This window comes from Coloeus monedula (assembly GCF_965178545.1).
Source record: "Coloeus monedula genome assembly, chromosome: 3".
Lineage (NCBI taxonomy): Eukaryota > Metazoa > Chordata > Aves > Passeriformes > Corvidae > Coloeus > Coloeus monedula.
In genome coordinates this window covers 4,627,749-4,648,525 of record NC_138783.1, presented here as the reverse complement: position 1 = coordinate 4,648,525, position 20,777 = coordinate 4,627,749, and the positions used below count along the sequence as shown (strand labels likewise).

At 42.7% G+C, this 20,777-nt stretch overlaps 1 protein-coding gene across 3 annotated transcripts in view; it reads left to right on the top strand.

Moving 5' to 3' along the window:
• Positions 1-20,777, top strand: part of MPZL1 (myelin protein zero like 1) — a gene marked incomplete at its 5' end in the record, with an annotated part of 37,528 nt that overhangs the window by 1,345 nt on the left and 15,406 nt on the right. For 2 of the 3 annotated variants that reach the window (XM_082277712.1, XM_082277711.1), the window contains 2 exons: positions 13,142-13,302; positions 16,829-17,042. In XM_082277712.1, the coding sequence (XP_082133838.1) occupies positions 13,142-13,302; positions 16,829-17,042 (375 nt within the window). Of the gene's footprint in view, positions 1-12,990; positions 13,303-16,828; positions 17,043-20,777 lie in introns of those variants that run through there. The other variant, XM_082277710.1, reaches the window with a different exon arrangement.

Here is a 20,777-nt window from a genome sequence, read left to right as displayed (position 1 = left end):
TCCTAATATCTAATTCCTATTAGTATTCCTTTTCCTAAATCTATTTCCAAAGGGCATTGTTTGCATTTAAGATGACTGCATTTTGCAATAAAGAGGTAGAGATTGCTAAGGCTTGCTGTGTATCTTCAGAGACAGTAGAATTAAGTAGGTAGATGTGAAATATGCATAGATTACAGTAAAACTGAGCTCTTTGGGAATACATATGGAGACAAGAGAAGAAGGAATCATATTTCCCCTGACTGCAACAAAAGGTCGTAGCTACATAGTAATGCTATGGGTAGGTGGGAGTAGTAGATTATTGTAGAAGGCCTGAATTTCTTCCTGTGTTGGCTTCTTCTCTCCTTGCATATCCTTAATCCTCCTGTCTGCTGTGAAAAGCAAGGTTTACATCTCTGCATGGGAATAAATGATGAGAGTGCAGGCTCTTTACCTCTTGAACTCAAAGGAGTTTGGTGATGGGGAGGAAAAGATGACCTTCCCCAGAGTTTGGGGTGTGAAGGAGTCCTGGGTAATCAGGGCTGTGCATTTCTTCTTGCCTGTGTCATTCTGGCTCCTGATGTTTTTTCAAGGACCCTTTTCCCATTCCCTTTCCTTATGCAGGATTTTCACCTCATGAGAGGTTCAGAAATCAAAACCTGCCTTGTTTGGCAAGGGCAAGCGTGGTGTTTGCAGAGGGCTGTAGCTGCTCCCTCGCTCAGATGTAACTCAGATGTAACGTGTAGCTGGGTGATGTGCTGCGCACGTGGCTGCCATGCCTCATGCCTGCTCTTCTGCCTCTTCATATGCTGCTTGGCAGGTCTGTTCCTGTGGCCAATAACCTGCAGTGAGACAGGAATATTGCTTAGGGTGCTGTGCTGTGCAGGCCCCATTAAACACCACAACCTGCTCTGCCAAGCCCGGTTGCTTCACAGCTAAGCACAGATAACACAATTCTAAGCTTATTTTCTTGTGTGCTCCTGCGTGTGTGGGTTAGGAGTTCATCTTGCTTCTTTATGCTCAGTCATCTGAAAACCCAGTTGCTTCATTTACTTGTAAGAATGAAGGATCATTGTCAAATGTGCTGTCTGTGATTTTGTGGACATTTTGTAGCATACGTAGTTAATCTAGGTATAATCTCTTCTGTGCATGAGTGAGCCTGGAACAACCAGCCAAGAGCATAAAGAAAATGGATTATTTTGCAATTGTGCATTTGTGAGCCATGTAAGTATGACTTAAAGTGGTATCCTGCCTGTGTTTGACATTAGGGTGGTGCCTGATTACTCCTGGAAATCTCAAAAAATGTCTAGATATTTTCTTATTATTCTTTTTGATACCAACAAAGCCTGATCTTTTTTAAAATTTATTTTCTCCTACTACTCCTTTGATACACACTCATACAAGTGCACTGTGGGCACAATACACATGGGTCAGTAACAAGCAGAGTATTGAGATGTTAAGTAGCTCAAGTGCCTATTACTGCTTGGAGTTCACCAGCCCATTTCAGTTGCTGCTTGAAATGTTTCCTGAAAATAACAGTGTAAGTCAGGGTTGCAATGCTCACTTCGTGCTTGTGCCAGGTTTAGTCAGAATTCCTGTATTCACCCCGTCAGAAGCTGTTAGTCCTTTTAAGCTCAGCCCACTGATGCTGCAGGTAGGAAGACTTCCTTGCCTGCAATGCTCAGTGGGTTCTGCAAAGGGAAAAGCTGCATAAACTCCTCTCAGCTCACCTCACTTGCAGCAGCAGCAAGAAGTTCTTGAATATGTTGAAAAGTCTGTACCTTAATGTTTTGGTGATAAAACAAGGTAAAATGTCCAGATACTTCTTGGCCCCAGCCATCCAACAGTCTCAGCCTCTGTGTAAGTAATAGCATGCGTGGCTGTGTTACTTGTTATCTGAATTAAAACTGATTGTATTAAACAGCAATTCCAGTGCCTGTCTGTGGACCCACCTTGTCCAGACTGGTGGTGGATGTCCTGTGTCCCATACGGAGTTGAGATGGAAGACCAAAAAAATGAAACCTAGTATTATAAGGCAGATGTCTTGTACTGTTTGTTTTGAAAGATTTTGGTCTGAGTGGTTTCTAAAGACTTATTTTTCTGGAGAAGTGCCATATAGATAGATCATCATCAGGTCATCTATCCAAAGCTTATTATTAGCAGCCATAGTGGGAGTTCTCCAAGTGTGATATGATGTGATGTGGTTTGATCGTGTGTGGCATACATTGCTCTTTCCACCACCTGCATGTAATCAACAAAATAAACAGCCTTGTATGCAAGAAAATACATTTTTTGAACTACTGAATCCTAACTCAGGATATCCTAGGAATACATCAGAAAGCTGGAAGCTCTGGGTGTGACAACATTTACATCCTTATGGCATATATCCTTTTTTTTTTTCTTGTGTGTGGTTTGTTTGTCTTTAGTACTTTGCTGGTCTGGGTTAGTGGAACCCCACAAGAAGTGATTAGCACAATGGAGAGGATGTGAACGTCTTGTGTAAGAGAGCGCTGTGCAGGGAGAGGACAAGAAGTTCTGAACTGGCTTTGCTGCTAGCAAAGAGACTTGAGGAACTTTTAACTGCAGTGATTCAGTGTTATCTCCAAGAGCAGTCATGTGGAAAAGCAAGTGTTTACTCAGATTAGGGTTTAGCAATAAGCAGTACCCATAGCACGGAAGATGTGGCAATCCACCTTAAGCCAGGGTTAACATCAGTATTTTTTGCTGAGCAGGTTGAAATACAGTTTTTCCTCCCAATCTGTTTTATCTTTAAAGGGCCATTCTGTTACTTGTCCTGAATAAGTCTTTTTTTTTTTCTTTTTTACCTGAAAATGTTTATATGAGATTTGTATTTGTATTGGTACTCATTTTTGGCTGAGACAGAGTTAATTTTCCTTGTAGCTTGGAACTTGTCCTAAGTTTTGGACTTGTGGTGAAAAGAGCCTTGACCACCGTGTTTTGCATTGGTTACACCCCTCAAGGCCTTCTTTGTTTGTCACTCCTCCCTGATAGCAGGTGGGCTGGGAGTGCACGAGGGGTTGGGAGGGCACCACAGAAGTGGTGGTCAGCAATAAAAGCTGGGAAAAGAAGGAGGAAGGGGGCTGTTTGGAATTACAGCATTTGTCTTCCAAGGCACGGTTACACCTGACAGAGCCCTGCTTTCCTGGAGATGGTGAACACCTGCCTGCTGATGGAGGCAGAGGGTGATGGCTTGTGCTCTCCCTATTAAACTGTCTTTATCTCAACCCTCGAGTTTTCTCACTTTTACACTCCCAGCTCTGTCCCTGATTGCAGCAGGGGGAGCGAGCGAGGGGCTGTGCAGGGCTGAGCTGCCTGCTGGGGTTAGCCCACAGTCCTTGTATATTGTTCCCTTTGGCTGCTGTGCCTTTCAGCTTCTGCATTTTTATGTATCTGTTGAGCTGGCACTTTCCACTCGGTGCTGCTGCTAGGTTTTGGCTTAAAGTGCATTAGGAAAACAGGAAGGCCGTGGTTGTTCTTGTGAACTCTCTTTCCTCCAGCCCTGCAGAAAAAGATGCTTTGTGGTGCATTTACTGATGTTTTACACACATGGTGTTAAGGGGCACGAAGGGAACTTGCCCTGAAACATTGGTTATACCCTACCCTTCAGTGTTTCCAGTCAGACTGAGATGCTGATCCCTAAAGGCAGGTTAAGCTCTGGGCAGTGTAGCAGTTGTCAGTGGTGGCTGTTGGCACTTTCACTTCATGAGATGGAGGTAAATCAGGGCAGGTCATCTCCAGGTGGGTGAAATGGCCAGTGCTGGAGGCATTTAGAGTTGGCTGCAAGCCACCTGTTATTCATGTGCAAGTGAAAGGTGGTGAGCAGGGCTCCCTCTTGGTAATAAATTCCATAAAGCTGTATGTGCAGGAGGAGTTCTGAAATCTGGTTACTATGTCTTGATGTTTTCAGATCAAGGTCTTGCAGGATCTTGATGCTTTCACTGTGGAAGGTGTTGAGATGATGGCTGCACGGAGATGCTTCTTACCCTGCTGCTTGACAAAGTCGGGTGTGGATGAAGGCGCTGTTCCAGTCCAAGGATGGCTCTGCAAATGACCACATGTGTAAACTGGGAAAGTGATGTAGAGTGTGCTACCAGGGAGGCCATAAATACTTCGCAAAAGAGAAGCATTCCTGGGAAGAACCAGCTGAATCAGGTCCTGCTTGGTCCTTTCTAACCCTCCTCAGTTGTACAAAACAGTATACAGTGGACTGGGCTAGGGTGTTGGTCTGGTTTAAAAGAAAACAATAGTGAAAGGGCTGTTTTGAACACAGATTAGTTCCTGATCAGATTCATCTCATTCTGAGTGTGCATGTGAGCTATTTAAATTGGCACCACCACTGACAAATTCCTGTGAAACAATGCTTTGAAATATTTAGCATGGGCTTTTCCTTTTGGTTTTGTGGTTGTGCTGCTGCAGGTTATAGCCGGTTGTGAGTTTGCTCAGCAATTCAGTTAGCAAGTAAGTGTGAGATTACTGCAAGCTTGGTGCTAGAGCTGGCTGCAGGCATTCAGCAGTCCATGGATCACTAAGGAATATGGTCCTCCAAGGGCTTTGGATTTGCTTGAACTGCTGAAGTAAGTCTCTAGTCACACCAGAACAGATTGGCTGCATGAATACCCTGTTAGCTGAGGAGGGTAATCACTTGGATGACTTAATTTCATCTATCTCTTATCTTCTTGCTCAGTTAGGTAGTGGGATTTTATTGAATAGGTTTTAATCAAGTCTCTCTGTACATAGGAAAAAATCCTGTGCTCACCTTTCAGGCTGGTGGAAATACCAATACTTGGCAAGAGATGGACACGATTCTGGTTCTGGAATGATGACAGGTGTGAGTGACTGTTCATGGAATGCTACTAATACCTTGGATGGTTCAAAGTGCAGCTTTTGCAGATGTTTCTTGGTGTGCGTAGCTATGTTGTCACTGAGTTGGTTGCAGCTTTGTGGATTGACTATTGTAAAAGGGTCACAAAAAGGGCAGCTTCTTATGTCTGATATGTAGGCTCTGCACTGTAGCTCCTCATGAAATCAATGTATGCACATACTAAATTCTACTGCCTAGTTTGTTTTGGAAATTGGTAGTTCCCATGCTGCTAATGATAGATTCTGTCAAAAAGATGCTGCATGCCATCAACAGTTGGCAACATGACTGGTATTTTTAACATAGTTTAACGTGAGATAGTATTAATAACCAAAAAAAAAGAAAAAAAGCATGGAGGGGAGCTTTTGTTCCAGCCAGCAATATGTCAGTCTCTACTGTCCACTCCATGGGGATTGGGCTTTGCTGCTGTTTGGTTGTGTTTTTTGTCTACATCTTCTGATCCTTAATACTCTCATCTCCTTAGTAGTTGTGACGGTTTTAGTAGATTGCTATAGCAATTTTAGGAAATGCTTGTGATGGTGGGATGCTTTTTAATTCTCTCTGCCATGTGTTGAGCATATCTACCCAGCTTCTCTCAGTTCTTTAGTTAAGCCACTATTTGTGGGAAAAACCTGGTGTATTTCAAGGAGACTTTGCTGTCTTTTCTGCCTTTTTGTAATCTTAGTTCCCATTTTCTGGAATCTTTCCTTGTGCCCAGAAAATAATGTGCTGTGTTTGTTAGTGACTCTGTTAGTACTGCAAGATTAGATGTAGAATAGCTGCCATCAGCTGTTCCAGTTACCCTTTGCACTTTGAACAACATAACTTGCCTGCTGAGTTCTCCACTCTTTTGGTTTGACTTTGTCAACAAGAACTGTTTACTTGGATTTGAACACTTGTAAACTTACTTGGGCATGGAAGGAAAACCACTTCAGGGCTGTTGAACAGAAAAATGTGATGTGTGGTTTGGAAAGTACCTGAGCTCCTGATTTGTGTCCCAGCCTGCAGCATAGGCAGGGAGGTATTGCTTTGTGATCCCCAGGGAAAAGTACTAGAAGCAACTAGAAGTTACTTGCCTCAAGACTAAATATCTGCCCAAACCTGACGTATGACTGATCCTGTAATAGAGGTATGAGTCCATGCAGCTACACTGCTTACTTGTTCATGGTTCTCAGCACCTTTACAAGCATCTCTGTTTTATGAGATGAGAGAGTGATACAGCAGGGAAATTATCTCCTCAGGACTGAACAAGAAATCTGTGGCCTGTCTGGCAAGGGAGCTCAGGCATCCTTGGGTGTTTCTCATGCTTGTTCTTCATTTCTGGTTTCTTTCTGTGCTTTGAAAGTAAATCTCAGCATAGGTTCTTTTGCTGCTCCTTGGCAGAACAATGAGCAGCTCTGCGTCATATGGAGGAGAACACGCCAAAAACTGACTGCAGTGTGGGAGGAGAAGGAGGCACCAAAGTTTGGTGACTCTGAAGTCTTAGTCTTTTAAGTCCTGTCAAAGTAGGTGCGCAGAGGTATGCAGGGCTGAGATACATGGATGTTATTGTCTGCTTTGACAGCTTAGCCACAGCCTGCTTTAGACTTCTCAATGAAACTGCTTTCCTTTCACTTGGGGTGACAAGATGCTATTTTTTCCCTCGTTGTTGAGTCGGGCAGAGCTTAGCTGAATGTGCAAAGAGGCCAGGAGAAATCGAATGTTGCGTTAGCAGATGCTTGTCTCTGCTTGGGGGATGAAGGTTTCCAGCAGCATGGTGACAGGAGGTGGTAGGTGTACATGGGCTGGGTGTCACAGCTGTGCTTTCTGATTCCTGGAGATGTAGGGTGCTGCAGGACCGGCTGTGTTACTGGAGACAGGAAGCTCTCTTTCCTCCAGCAGCCTGAGTTACTTGACAAGATTGGCAACCTGGGGAGGTGCTGTGGCAGCAGCTGAAAGCTGTTCCGGTGGATTGGTATTTGAGAGTGAAATTAAACTCTTCTGTCTTCCTTTGAGGCAATGGAATTTAGTTTTTGTTGCTTTGAAACTTAGATGTCAAGATTGGTTGGTGTGACTGTATAGGCATCACTTCTGTAGCTGGTGTTGCTTTGTGTCCTGTGTAAATGTATGGAGTGCAGACATCAAGGTCGTGGTGTCAGGGGGGGCTGCAGGGACAGTCTCCATGAGGGGCTGGACACAGGTGGCTTCTTAATACTTGTGTGTTGTCCTTATGAAGTGCACCATGGTTTGCTCCTAGGTGGAACTGCTGGCATGGGTGCTACTTCTCTGTTAAGGCTAAATGATGTGAAGGAATTCTTTGTGTGGAAATTCTATCCATGGTCTGAATGCTTTAACAGAGCTCGTGGAGTTTCAGAGGAACGATTTTGGCATGTCTACTGTCTGTTCAGGCAGGAGAGCTAAGGTTTCTCCACCAGGTGTTTTATGCACAGTGAAGAAATGGTCTGTGGGGACATAAATGCCTGTAGTTGCTGTTGGGGACTATAACTTTGTTCGGGTTTTCTGGGATGTTTTGTAGGGGTCTGGTTGCTGTTGTTTCATGCTGACTGTACAGGGAATCTGCTTTGTGGGAGAAAGAACTAAATGCCATGCAGCTGTAGTTGAGAATGCTGTCAACAGTAGGTGTTTCACAAGCCACTTGATATTGAGTAAGAGTATTATCTCAGTGAAAGGACTGATTCTCAAGTATATATTGTTTTTGTGACTTATGACCCTTAGTCATTAGAAAAAAACACATCCTCCTTTCTGATGAAACTTCTGGGCTGCTAGGGAGACCAGAGTGAACATACTGATACACTGAATTTTCTGTCATTTTGTCAAGACCTTTCATCCATAAGAGACTTCATTTATAAACTGCATACATGGCTGTATTACCAGGTGTGTTTAAGATAAGCAAAGCAAATTGCTTGTATTAATTAATAAACGGATGATTAACCATTTCAAGAGGAGGGGCGTGTAACACTCTTCCTGGTGTAGGATGGGAACTGTAGCAGCCATAAGCATCCAGTATTTAGCAATCTGATGAAAGTTTCCACGTGGGCTGTGTTTGTGCTGGTGGAAATAAGATGCCTGTGATTACAGTGTTAGCTGTTTGCATTCTTGGTTTGTTAGGTCTCCTAGTGATCAAGCTGAGTTGAATCCAGGGGAATTGAGTTTATTTTGGTGTCTTCATAGCCTTAATTAACAGAACATTTTCATTGGATCCATGATCTCGGTAGAACCCGTGGTCTACAAAGAAATTTAATTAGCTATGTGTTAATTAGTGTAAAACTTAGGTGCACAGAAGGATTTCTTTGTGATATGCTACCAAACCAAATGGTCAACCATATTTCTACGTAAAAAATATAGAATAAAAACAATTCTTGCCCCAAATATATTTTTTTAAATCACTATGAGGCAAGTATAAGCAACTAGGGGGTACAAGTACAAGTAGGAAAAGATGACTTCAGTTTCAAAAGGCACTGATCTCCAAACACTGGCAGCTTAGGCACTGCTGGATTTATACAGATGCAGTTACCAAATGCTTTGGAGGGCTCAAAGGAAGTGAAAGGATTTTGCAGGATTTGAGCAGATCCTCCCAAGCCTGAGGGACAGCATTTAGGAGGAGGTGCTACAGTTTGGATTTGAAAAGTTTTGGATGAGACCAATACTATAATGTGGTTGGGGACAAGAGTCTCTTCATACTGAAACAGGGATGGGTGCTTGGTGTCAGTTTAAGTACTGTGCCATGCCTGGGTGAATGTCTGTAACCCTTTGTGTCAACTCCTGACCTTGTACATTGTTTCGGGAGGGGACTGGACCATGATGTGGATATCTTGGTGTTTAATTGAGCTCTGAATGGGAGCACTCATAGCAGTGGACAAGGGGAAGGAAGGACCCACAGTTTGAGCTGTAAGGTCACGGAGGCTGTGTCTCCTGTGCAGGTCGAGGTGCCAGCATGTGTGACTTATCCAGTCTCAGCTGAGCTGGACAGAGATGTCCTGGAGAGGACACCTGTGAGGAGAATTCCCATCAGTGTGCTGGAGACAGCAACTGGGCATCTTCTCTAAGAACTTTTTGGTCAAGCTGTACTGCATTTCAAAGAAATCAGTTCAATCCGCTTAACAGTGCAGTGCAGCAGTCCTTCATGTTACTGTGGTGAAAACATAAAGCTTGGCTGCCCTTAGCCTCACTGAAAGCTAATGACACACTTTGGTTAACTAACTAGATGCAAACTCTTGTGGTTATGAATGCTTGTTTGCTATCATTCTGAATGATCTTATCTTTCCATACTTTGCTGCTTGGTAACTGTAAAGGCTTCTTCCACAGGGGTGATTCAGAGCAGTATTTGGTTGCCATTCTGAAGAGTCACAGTGATGGCACAGTGCCTGGGGGTTGTGAGCTGGGACAAGGCTGCATTATCTGAAAGCTTTGTCACTGGTTTTGTGTACCCTGGCAGACGTGGTGGTTTGTTTACAGGAAAGGCAAGAAGCTCTGCATCTTCAGATCTGTGTGAGCTCCTGGAGAGAGCTGCACCTGCACAGTTAGGAAGGTCCTGTTCATTCACAGCAAGGAAGTTGAAACACTGTCAAGTCAATAAATTTGATTATTCGGTGGCAATGCTGTATAATGAATAATGCTTGCTCTGGGCAAGTATGTGTTGAGTACTCCATTGTCAACAGTCACTTCATGGAAGGAAGCAGTGATCTGGCATATGTGATGTCTCCCTCTTCTTGGTGTCACCCTTGGAGCAGCTTGGTTACCAGGAAGTGCAGTACTTACTGGTCTGTTACTGTCCATCTGTCCAGAGCAAAAAGGACGTGACAATAATAAAGGCCAAGGTACAAACTGGAGGTTTTAGTCTGGTGTCGGCTGAACAGGTGACTGGAAGCTCTGAAAGACTCTGCCTTGACCTGGGAAGAGTTCAGAGTCAGAGGTGCTGCATTGCAACTGTTGAGTTGGAGAGACATGTGGCAGGTCTGTGGTGGTAAAAGCAGTTGTGGAGGGCTCTGGGGGAAGAAATGAACTGTGCTTTCGTCCTGTTTAGTGTGAGCTGACAATGTAGCATTGACAAAGATGTCAGACTGAGGCTGTTCTTTGAACATAAGGAGACAGATCCTGAGCAGAGATGCAGATCTGAGTAGTCCATGCAGTGGTGGGAGCTTGAACTTGTTTTGCAGATGATATCTCTGAGGCAAGATACTGAGGAAAGAGAGACCTGAGAATAGAGAGAGTGTTGATGAAGAACGAAGATCCATGGTGGGAAAAATAAGAAAAGATTAGTAAGTAAGATTAGTAAGTTAGTAAGAATATGAGTGCCTTGTCCTAGTTCAAAAGTAGGAGGATTGTCTGAAAAGGAAGCTGTGGATGGAGAGTTTTCAGTGAAGTGTGGTGGTTGAAAATGGAGCTAGAGAGAGTTCTTGCAGTTGGAGTAAAACTGCTCAAACAACCCTAGGGATTTAAAAGAAATGGCTGAAGAGGCACAGGTGGGGGTTTTTCCTAAATTATTTTGATGATAGGTGAGAAAAATAGAAGCATTTTTTCTGCCTGAAAAGGATAAAAGCAGCTGAAGGCCAGATGAGATGTTCAGAAGGAAATACTGGGGCTACGGGCAATTGGACAGGGTGATGGGATCAAGGAGGATGCATGGGAGAAGAGCAAATGTTTACTTTTGCCCTATGTACCTTGCAGACCTTCCCTTCCTAAAGCACTCTTCTCTCTCAGACAGTCTCCTGTGATAATTTTTTCCTCTTGAGAGAAACTAAGGCTGGATAAGCTTGAGGAATAGAGCAGTGGGTAAGTGTGACTGAAATATGACTCAGAACTCAACTTTCTTCTCCAACTGAAATATTTAAATAGATGGAGGAGCTGGAAGGTGGATGTAATCCTGATAAATGTGGAAAGAGGAGGAAAAGAGCTAGAGCTGGCGATGATCCATGTGGATTTTATTAGGACAGAGGAGGCCAAAGAGTTCAAGGTAGTGGGAACAGCCACCATATCAGTAAAAGTATGGGATTAGAGGGCTGAGGGTGAAAACTGACAAAAGTTGTGTCGGTGTCTCTCTGCCAAACAGTCAGGTTATGATTTAAGGAGCCTGTGTCTCATGCTGTAAGGCAACAGAAGCAGGAAGAATATTTTGGAAGCAGTGAAAGAGGCAGAGGGGAGAAAATCAGCAAAGAAGAACATGAAATTGAGCCAACAGTAGGACAGATGAAAATTAAACTTGATCGAAATATCTGTACAGGATTACATAGTTCCTTCCTTCCCATACTAGGGAAGAAGTAGGGAGAAGTCTTTTTTTTTTTTTTTTCTTTTTTTGCTTCACTACAGTTCTAGTGAGTTACAACAGTGACTTCTTTAGATTAGGCAGATCTGTACTGCCCACTGCCTGTGTGTGGCAAGGAGTTCTCTGTACCATGTACAAGCAGACAATGTCTGTGCAGGCTCTTTTCTTCCTACACAAATACTGAGGGCATCTTGCTTGTTTTATGCTTGAAAGGGAGGTTTGTTCTGTGGTTTGGACTTAATACAATGGATTTTATTTTATTTTATTTCTCTTTTCTACACCATTAGCTGGAAAAAATACATGAAGCACAGCAGCTCTCAGTTAATTTAATTTGATTGCTAGGAGTCTTTGTATGTTCCAAATAAATATTTGGTAGTTGTTTTAGAAAAGAATATTTTTTGGCCCATAGTCAGAGTGTGTTCAAGAGAAAGGAAGCTCTGATAGAACATCATTATGAAAATTCACCACCCCTGCTCCCCACCCCTTTAGGGTTCTTTTTCTCTTGGAAATGAGAGCAGTGATGACAGGAGAGTCTGAGGTGTCAGAGATAACCTGATGGGACTGAGGAGTTACTGAATTTTGGAAGTGAACAGTGTGGACTCTGTACAGCAGAATTAATGATTGGTGGTTTCTTCTGGTTTTGGTTATTGCAATTACTGTGGTGTGCTCAATTCTCCCATCCATGCTTGCGCGCTCATTCTGTCAGATCTTTGCTGTCCATCTTCTGAAGGCTGCTGAGCTGGTTGCTCTCACTGACTAAAAGCACAAACCTCATGATTTAAGGACTAATGTAGGAGGGTTTTTATTTTCTTTCTTTTTATTTAAACAGTCTTTGACTTGCATCTTTCTGTTTGGTTTGTCTACTTTGAGCTTCTTTATTCAAAGCTGAGAAACAAACCAGCTGAGGTACTGATGGAGCAGAAAGGTTTGTTCTCCTCTTTTAACAAGGGGATTTAAGGTACTGGAGCCCAGAAACATAGAATCCTGTGAATGGAAGTAGATTGCTGTTACCACCTCTATGCTGAAAATCATGGTTTAATAAAAATCAAAACTTACGTTTGAAGTATCAGGGACACACATCACACGTGCACCCACCCACACTGACTTGACAAGATTTTTGCTTTCATGTGGATATGACATGAACCCTGACAGACATTCTCTTGTGATGTCACAAGATCCTGCTTTGTTTTTCACCATAAACTTGAATGAGATGTATCTGCTTAATTCTGGATAAGGATAAGCGCACTGGCAGTTTGGAAGGTGCCAGATAAACAGTATCTTCAACACGTCTTTGGAATCACGATGAATTTTACTTTATTGTTAGGAAAACTACCAGTACAAGCACAATATTAACCTTGATTACTTTAAATTTGGGGGGTGGTTGTGGCCTCCTTGCTGTTTTGACTGTGCTTAAGATAGAAAAAACCTAAACTACTCTCATGCTTTTGAACTATAACCAAGTGATTATTTATGAGGCCGTGCAGATAGAGACCTTGGAGCGTGGCAGAGAGCAGGAGTAGATGGCATAGCTGGAAGCAAGAGAAGTTTGATCCTCAGCTTTCTGGAGGTGAGCTTTTGTTTTACTTACAGCTAGGAAAAACTGGAGATAGGAAACAAGATGTGTGCCAGAGAGGAAACTGAGTAATAGCTGGGCCAGGTTGTTAGTTCCTCTGATGAGGCTTAACTATTACAATGTCTGCTGTCAGCTAGTACGAAAAAGTTTTAAACTCATCATTTGCACCATAGAATTTACTTCCACAAAGTGTTGTAGAGGAAACATCTGTGAGTGGAAAACATCCTGTCACAGATAATACAAGGAAGGAGAAGTGAATATATACTTGGCCTGCTCTGTACTTGTTCGATTGCAGGTATAATGCAATGTCTGTGCAAACACTTGGTCCAGGAGTTTTTGATGCCTCTTCTCTTCTCCCCTTCTAGGCAGTCTGATGTGAACTTCCTGATTCTCAAAGCAGCACTGATGCCTTTTGTTATCCTTCTTTCTTCTCTTTACCTTTCCCATGCAGTCCTAGTATCAGCAGTAGAGGTCAACACCCCGGAGGAGATGTTTGTGGAGAACGGGACGGACGCAAAGCTCCCATGCACATTCACATCCGTAGAAGTGATCAGCAGCGCAGCATCTGTCTCCTGGAGCTTTCAACCAGAGGGAGCAGCCACTCGTATCTCAGTAAGGAATGGCTGGAGGGGAGCAGACCTGGGAGGGGAGGATGGGATAGGTGAGCAGTGGTCTTCTAGTTGGTTCTAAGGAGCAAGCAAATACGGATTGGGGCCTCCTTCCGTGTGCCTTGTCTCCATCACTGTGATTTTAGGGGGCTTTTTTAGAGTTGTATAAAAATACTGCAGTCTGCTAGATCTCTGCCAAGACTGGAGTGTGCAGTGACCACAAAACACACAAAATAGTCTTAGGAGAGGAGTGTTGGTATGGAAGCTGTATGTATGTGTTGCCTTTCCCTGGTCTTAAAATTAAGAAACAAACACGGTTTAAGGGAAAAGGGATTTTTACCTCGATATTTATGTATGTTATTTAGGGTGCACCACTTCCGGGTGGAATGCGCTGAAATGCACACACACGATAGATCACGTATACAATTCATAGGCCTTGCAAATTAGCATATCTATCAAAGATTCCCCACTGAGAAGCTTAAATGAATAGTGTGATATCCCACCATCCCGAGGAATTCCCCCCTGGATGGGCCTATCTTGGTTTACAGGATGTGTTCGAGAGAAGACCTTGGTTTCTCAGGGTAGCATAGCACTTTCTGGCCCCAACCGCGAGGCCTCCAGGATGTTTGGTCTCCTGGCTTAATGGAATATTAGGACTGCGCTAAGTTATCAGGCTTAAGGAATTACAAGTATGCATGCTAAAAGCACTGAGGATACATAAAAGGATATATAAAAGGTATATAAAAGGCAAAAAATCATCATGGCATCATATGAAGTAGATGAGCATCTAGGAATCTTGTAAATCCTCTATCCTTTGGCATTTGACTGAATATTGCAGTCGCAGAATTTGAATTACCACTGTAATTGTAGTGTTACATTGTGTATTGTGCTTGTTGTTTATTTTGCTTGTGTACTGTATAGCCTCTGTTTGAAAGGGTTTAGAGTAAGACCAGTCTCCCTGGTTTCAGAACAGAATTTAACAGCTCAAATCAGTAAGCAGTTACATCCTCATATTATAGTTACTTGACAAGTAAAAAATCAGTCTAGCGAGGAACTTGGGCAAATAGTATTTGTCATTGCTCATTTCCTGTATGTTGGGCCCAAGTAGGCTCAGATCCTTTGGATGTGAATGTTCAAAGAAATGGCTTTGGTAGGTTGATAGCTGTCTTCTTCCTCTTCCTCCTCAGACACTTCTGCTTCTTTCTTGTTCCTTGTCCTGAGTGAGAATTTAGAGGAAGCAGAAGAAGGAGCTGTGGGGCAGCTTTGAAGATGTGGGGACAGCAGATTGCTCAGCCTGCTTGTGTTTGTCTCCTTCCCTCTGATGGTCAAAACCATCTTCCTAAGTATATAGAGCTCTGAAGAACGAGCTTCTGAATCTCAGTGAAATAAATACTTAGTTTTGAAGAGGGAGCTCTTCCCATTGGGAATCCAAAGCAGTAGTTGGGCATTAGCTTACGGAAGTAGGGCACATTTCCTGCCGGTGTGGAACAGGATGGGTGAAGAGAAGCCATCTGTTTGTGTGTTTTCCGCTCCCCATATATCCTGTTTTGCCATTCCCTTTCTGCATCACTGTCCAGTTGTAGGAATACAGCTTCAGCACATAACTTTTTTTTTGGACTTGAAGTCAGTTCAGGTGTTCTACTTGGCTGTAGCTATCAGCACAACTGAGAGGAAAGCAAATTATCTTTGAGCAGAAGTGACCCAGCACAATTTGATGTTGATTCCCTGTTTCTTTTGAGGGTCTGGGGAAGGTATAGAGAGGATGTTTATTTATGAGCTCAAGTCATGGTATTGCATAGCTTGGTGGGTGTGAGTTTGAAAGATCAATCTCATGGTCAGCTTATGTCTGAGCTAAGCCGACGCTTCTCTTGACAAGGATGGTCCTGTGCCCCTTTAGAATCACACTGGCAATCTTGTGGCCATGTGGTGAGGCTGACTGGACTGGGAGCTTCCCCTGCTTGTCTCCTTCCCTCACCACATGTTCAAAGAAGTCTCATGTTAAACCACTCCACCATAGGCAAGGGATGGCTTGAATCACTTAGCTTGTGTTTCAGGACATACTTTACTTTGTGATTTCTCCTTCCCCAGGGGAGAACATCTAGAGAGCTGAGGAATCTGCCTCTGGGCTTCCAGACTTCCAGTGGGATGAGTTCCCCTGTGCACAGGGGTGTGCTAATGCAGTGCTGCTGCGTTAAAGGTTATAATCCAGCTGGAAAAGCTGCAGACTGATGCAGAGTCCCTCCAAAATGTTGACAGCATTGTGCTTGCCAACTTCCTACCACATGAAATAGTTTGTTGGATTTATGTTAATATGTAGACAACAAACAAGATTGACTGCAGCATGACAGATGGCCATGATGTGCACATACCTGATCAGGACAAGGTTTGCGCTGCCAAGTGATAAGGCCTGATACTCAGAGCGCAGGTCTGATAGAGAGGGTGTTGGAATAGCAAGCCTGAGATCAAGGGCAGGAAAGGGAAAAGGGACAGGAGATGACTTGAAGGGAAATATGACTGTCTTGTAGGCAGTCTGCTCTGTTGCAGAGACACTGGTTTGTAAATAAGGCAGGAGAAAGAGGAAGCTGGAATATTGTCTTAAATTTCTTTCATCATTCTCTGGAGACTGAACTGAAGGGAATTCAGGTTGATTCTTGATTAGGTTTGTCTTGCTGTCTTGGAGGATGTGAATTAAGAAAGAATGTGCTCTTGCAATTCTCCTGCAGCCCTGATGCCTCTCTTAGGGTATCCCATGTGTTTGAAAGCAGAGTTGTCCTGTAGAAGTCAATGCACTTCTACTGCTGTAAATTGCAATTTTGGGCAGATATTGTTAGGAAATACTCGGTTTCTCCTTAGTCTGTACTAAAGAGGTTTATTCTTCAAAGATTTTTGGTCATGTATAGGGAGTGCAGAGCCAATGTGCAGCTTAGTCACTTAAAAACTGGGAAACGGTTATATTTAGTTACCTGAAGGTTTCTGGAAAACAGCTAGATATCCTCTAAATTGGTCATGGGATTTTCTGAGGGGGTGGAAGGAAGGGAGAGTGTTGCATGTTAATTTAGCTGTGCTTTAGTTGCAAGTAACAAACAGCAAAACACAAGATAGGAAACTCGGTATCCTTTTTCTGCTAGGATGCAGGCAGCTTCTTGTGCCTGAAAGACTGATGGCTGTGTTCCAGGGCTGTTTTATCCTTTAATTATTACCAGGTTACTAGGTTTTTTTCTCTTTCCCCCACCTCCTTGTCTGCAAAACAGAAAAAAACCCCCTACCAATCCATCCACAAAACAAATCAAAACCAACAGAAAACTGAAACTTGCAGTCTCTTGTGCTGGTATGGTTGAGGTACAAGCATGGTTACGTGACCAAGAGGCAACAAGGCAGACTGAAGTGGTGAGGCAGGAGGAGAAAAACTTCAGCTGCTGGCTGTGTATAACACAGTTGGCACTGGGAGAATGCTGTAACAGTGAGAGAAGCACGGTAGCTCCGTAATCGCTAATTGGATTGTTCTTATATCCTCTTTTCCTTGACTGCAGTTTTTCTATTACTCTAATGGAAAGTCATACCCTGGAAAGGACATACCATTTAAAGACAGGATCACTTGGGCTGGAGATCTTAACAAGAAAGATGCTTCTATCACTATATCAAACATGCAGTTCCGGGACAACGGCACGTACATTTGCGATGTCAAGAACCCACCTGACATTGTTGTCAAACCAGGAGAAATCCGAGTTAGAGTTGTGGAGAAAGGTATTCACCCTATATGATTTTTTTTCCTTCTCACTTGTTGGGTTTTTTTTGTTTTTTTTTTTTTGCCCCTCCATTCCTTGTCTATATCACCTTTATTGGGGGTGGGGGAGTAGCCTGGAGGGAGCAACTGGTTTTTTAATTCTCTTCTTCCAGGTCCTAATAATGGAACCAGTATCTGTCAGCTGTTTAAAAACACTATGTCATATCCTTTTCTTCTATGCCCATTAATTCCTGTGGTTAAAACAATTATTAGCAAAAGCTGATGGAAGGCTTGATGAAAATGTCTTCTCACTTTGAAGTCCTGTGAATATATTTCCTGCATTATGCTGCATCAAGGGTTAGGGTGAAATCTGGTGAGCAAGGAGAAAAAGTAGCAGACTTTTCTTTTTGAAACCCTTCTGGTATATATAATAGAATGCAAAACTATAGATCTGGCCCAAACATACAGAAAGTGAAATGCTGCTGTGTTCCATGCAAAGGTGTGTGTATTGGATGTGCATTCAGCCTCTTTTACTCAGGTGTTCTTAAGGAATCCATGGTGGCTCTTAAAAATTTTAGGGCCTGGCTACTTGCATGTCACTGGCATGAGGCTTCTTGTTAGCATTTGGTAACATCTGTCCCAGTTGAAGAGCACTTAGATTCTGTTTGTCAATTTGGCTCTTTATTTCCTTTGATCATCCAAACATTTGATTGTTCTACCAAAGTTGGAGGTCAGCCAAAATGTGATGTGATGTTCTGTACAATGATTGTTACAGTAATTGCATTTCCAAATTTATAATTTAGGCAGGACAAGAATAAATGTTGAATTCATAAATGGCAGTGCTGATGCTGCTATTCCATTGGATTTCAATATGTTAGGGAAGATACCTATCTGTGTGTCATGAGGTCATTCCAAGTTCTTTGTAGGCAAGGTCTATATCTAACTTTTCTCTTCATGGAACAGTTTGGGTTGAGTGGGACCCTTGGAGGTCCAACCATCACTTAGAACTTTCTGTTTCTTGGAAGTTTGAAGCCTGTGTAAAATAGGGTCTGTTTATTTTCCCACAATGATTGTCACTATGAAGAAGCAGTAAAGCAGCTGCTGGTTTGGCAAAGTCAGGCTGTCTTGGCAAAGCCTTTTCAGATTTTAACCCAGGTTAAGCAAGTGAGGACTGACTTCAGTGCACTACTTCAGCTGATACTTTTTAGCAGTCTTGCATGCTGGCTTCCCTGTAGGTGAGACATCTGGACAAGAGAATCTCACTGATTCTGCATGGAACACTGTATTTGAAATACTTCTCACCATCAGAAAAATGCTGCAACAATTGTCTTTAGCTGTCTGTGAAAACTTATCCTGAAGTGAGCTGGAACAAATTTTTTTTCAATTAAATTAATTAAATTTTTTCAATTAAATAAAATTTTCAAATAAATACATGATGACACTTCTGCATTTTTTTTTTTTTACTATGTATACATCTAATGTTTCTGAATTGTTGTTCTGAACTGTTGTAAATTGTTCAAAGGCACATTCATTCTTTGCACATTTAAATGATCTAATAGCTGATAGGTTAGTTCTCGGTTCTGCATTAAACATTTAACAAGTTCCACGGTGGCCTAATTTTTAAAAATTGTGAAACTACCCCAGGTGATTTTCACTGCAGTACCTGCATGGTGTTTGCACAAACAGCTCTATCAAGTACGTTGGAACAATCCTACTGGCAGGGGTGAAAAGCAAGACTGCTTTTTCAGTAGAGTATCTCAATCTGGAAAGGACTACCGTTCAAAAGCCTAAACAACAGAAATTTGTAGGGAATTCCAAGTTCTTACACTAGGCTGACCCTACTTGTAATAGGAAGCTGCTTAGCACTGTGTTCAAGACAGCTTGAGTTACCTGGAGGTGATCCATCTTTAGTCTGAGCACACATGGGGGAAAAAAAAGTGGAATGGTAAGAAAATCTTTACACTTAGGAGCAATGGAAACTTCACTTTCCTGCCTGTTTCATAAAACTGATACTGACATGGTCTCAATGAAATGGAAATTGCTCTGAATTTCAGTGCCAGTTAGTGAAAAGTGTTCTCTGAATGGCTGGATTTTTGGTTTGTGTTGAGCTGTTAACTTAAATATTGGCTTTCAGAGCTGGTGTTTGGTTATGTAGCTGGAACTGTCTTGTACAATGAAGTCATTGGCTGCTCTGGAAGTGCTTATGAGGAATTCATGTAGCTGTAGCATGTGGAATACTGGAAAATATTGGAAAAAATAGGGACTGTTTTCTGAAAAGCAGTAAAGCCACGCTCTTAGTTTCACATGCAAACACTAGCATTTTTTAATACAGTCTTAAAAAGCTTTGTTAACAGAATTTAACTGCTGTCCATCACTCAGATTCAAGCAACCAAAAAACCCCTCATGAGTCGAAGAAGTGACAAAACTATCAGAGTTCTAATGCCATTCTTTCAGCAGATATTCTTCACTATAGTTGTGAAATGTCACTTGCTTTCTTGCTCTGATGAAGTGTGTGTGTTTTCTGGTGTACAAGGCAGCAGCTGGTCTGCTATCAGAAATGCATGTCTGTTTTGATGCTTTTGCAAACAGTTATCCCTGCACTTCAGGAAAGGTGAAAAAGCACAGAAACTAGGGAACTCCTTATGTGCCTCAAAATAAATCAGTTCATTGTTGCATGGGCCTCAAATACAATCCCATCTTACATATCTGAAAAATATTACCATTTGTAGGACTCCCTTAATAGCAGATGAATCCCTGGGCTGCTGAAGGGTTCTGGAAAGAATGTCTTCCTTCAGGTTGTGGCACTCATATCTTCATACTTAATTTCTTACTAAGACTCTGAATTCCCATATTGCTGTGAACTGGCATCTCACACGGGAGAGCCAGGAAAGCTGCTGCTGTGCTGTTTGGCTGAATGGTGTTATGATCAGTGGAAAAAGCCAGAAGTCAGGTAGCCCTTCTGCTGAAAATCACTGAATTCAAAAGGAAGAGGACTAAATGTAAGCCCTGTTTTCTCAGTATGATGCTTCTGCTTTGGGGTACTGCTGGTCTGTGGTCCCTGCTGGAATGAGTCCAGCAAAGGGCAACAACCACGGTTGAGGGACTGTTCCACCTTTCATATGAGGAGAGATGGAGGCAGCTGGGTTTGTCTGGCCTGGAGAAGAGAAGGAGGGGTGACCTAGCCTGCAAAAGAGAAGAAAGATTCAGGAGATTCCTCGCACCAGGTATTTACGTACATTGATAGCACCTAAAGAAGACTGAGCCAGGCTCTTCAGTGGTGCCTGGTGCCAGGACAAAAGACAATTGGCATAAGTTGAAGCACAGGGAATTCCGTCTGCAATTAAAACCCCACATTTTTACTGTGGTTGAACGCTAGGACTAGGTTGCCTGAAGAGTCTCCCATCCTTGGAGACAGTCAAATCCAAAGTGGACAGAGTACTGAGCAAACTGTGCTACTTTGGACTAGACAATCTCAAGACATCCCTTCCAACCTCAACAATTCTGTGATGATCAGATGCAAGTGTCTGAGAGAAATTTTTCTATATAGGTGTAGGTTTTACCTGTTGGATCTTTTGCTGATTCACTTATATTTGGTACAAGTAGCTAGTGTAGCATGGAGTCTTGTAAAAAACTCTCTGGCCTAAGATGTTCCTTGTGTTAAACACAATGTGGGGGGAAGGAAGGGACTTTGTTTCTTCCTGGGAAAAGCTGTAATGGTAGTCTGTGTATTCTTTGACTTGTAAGTATTTTGTACT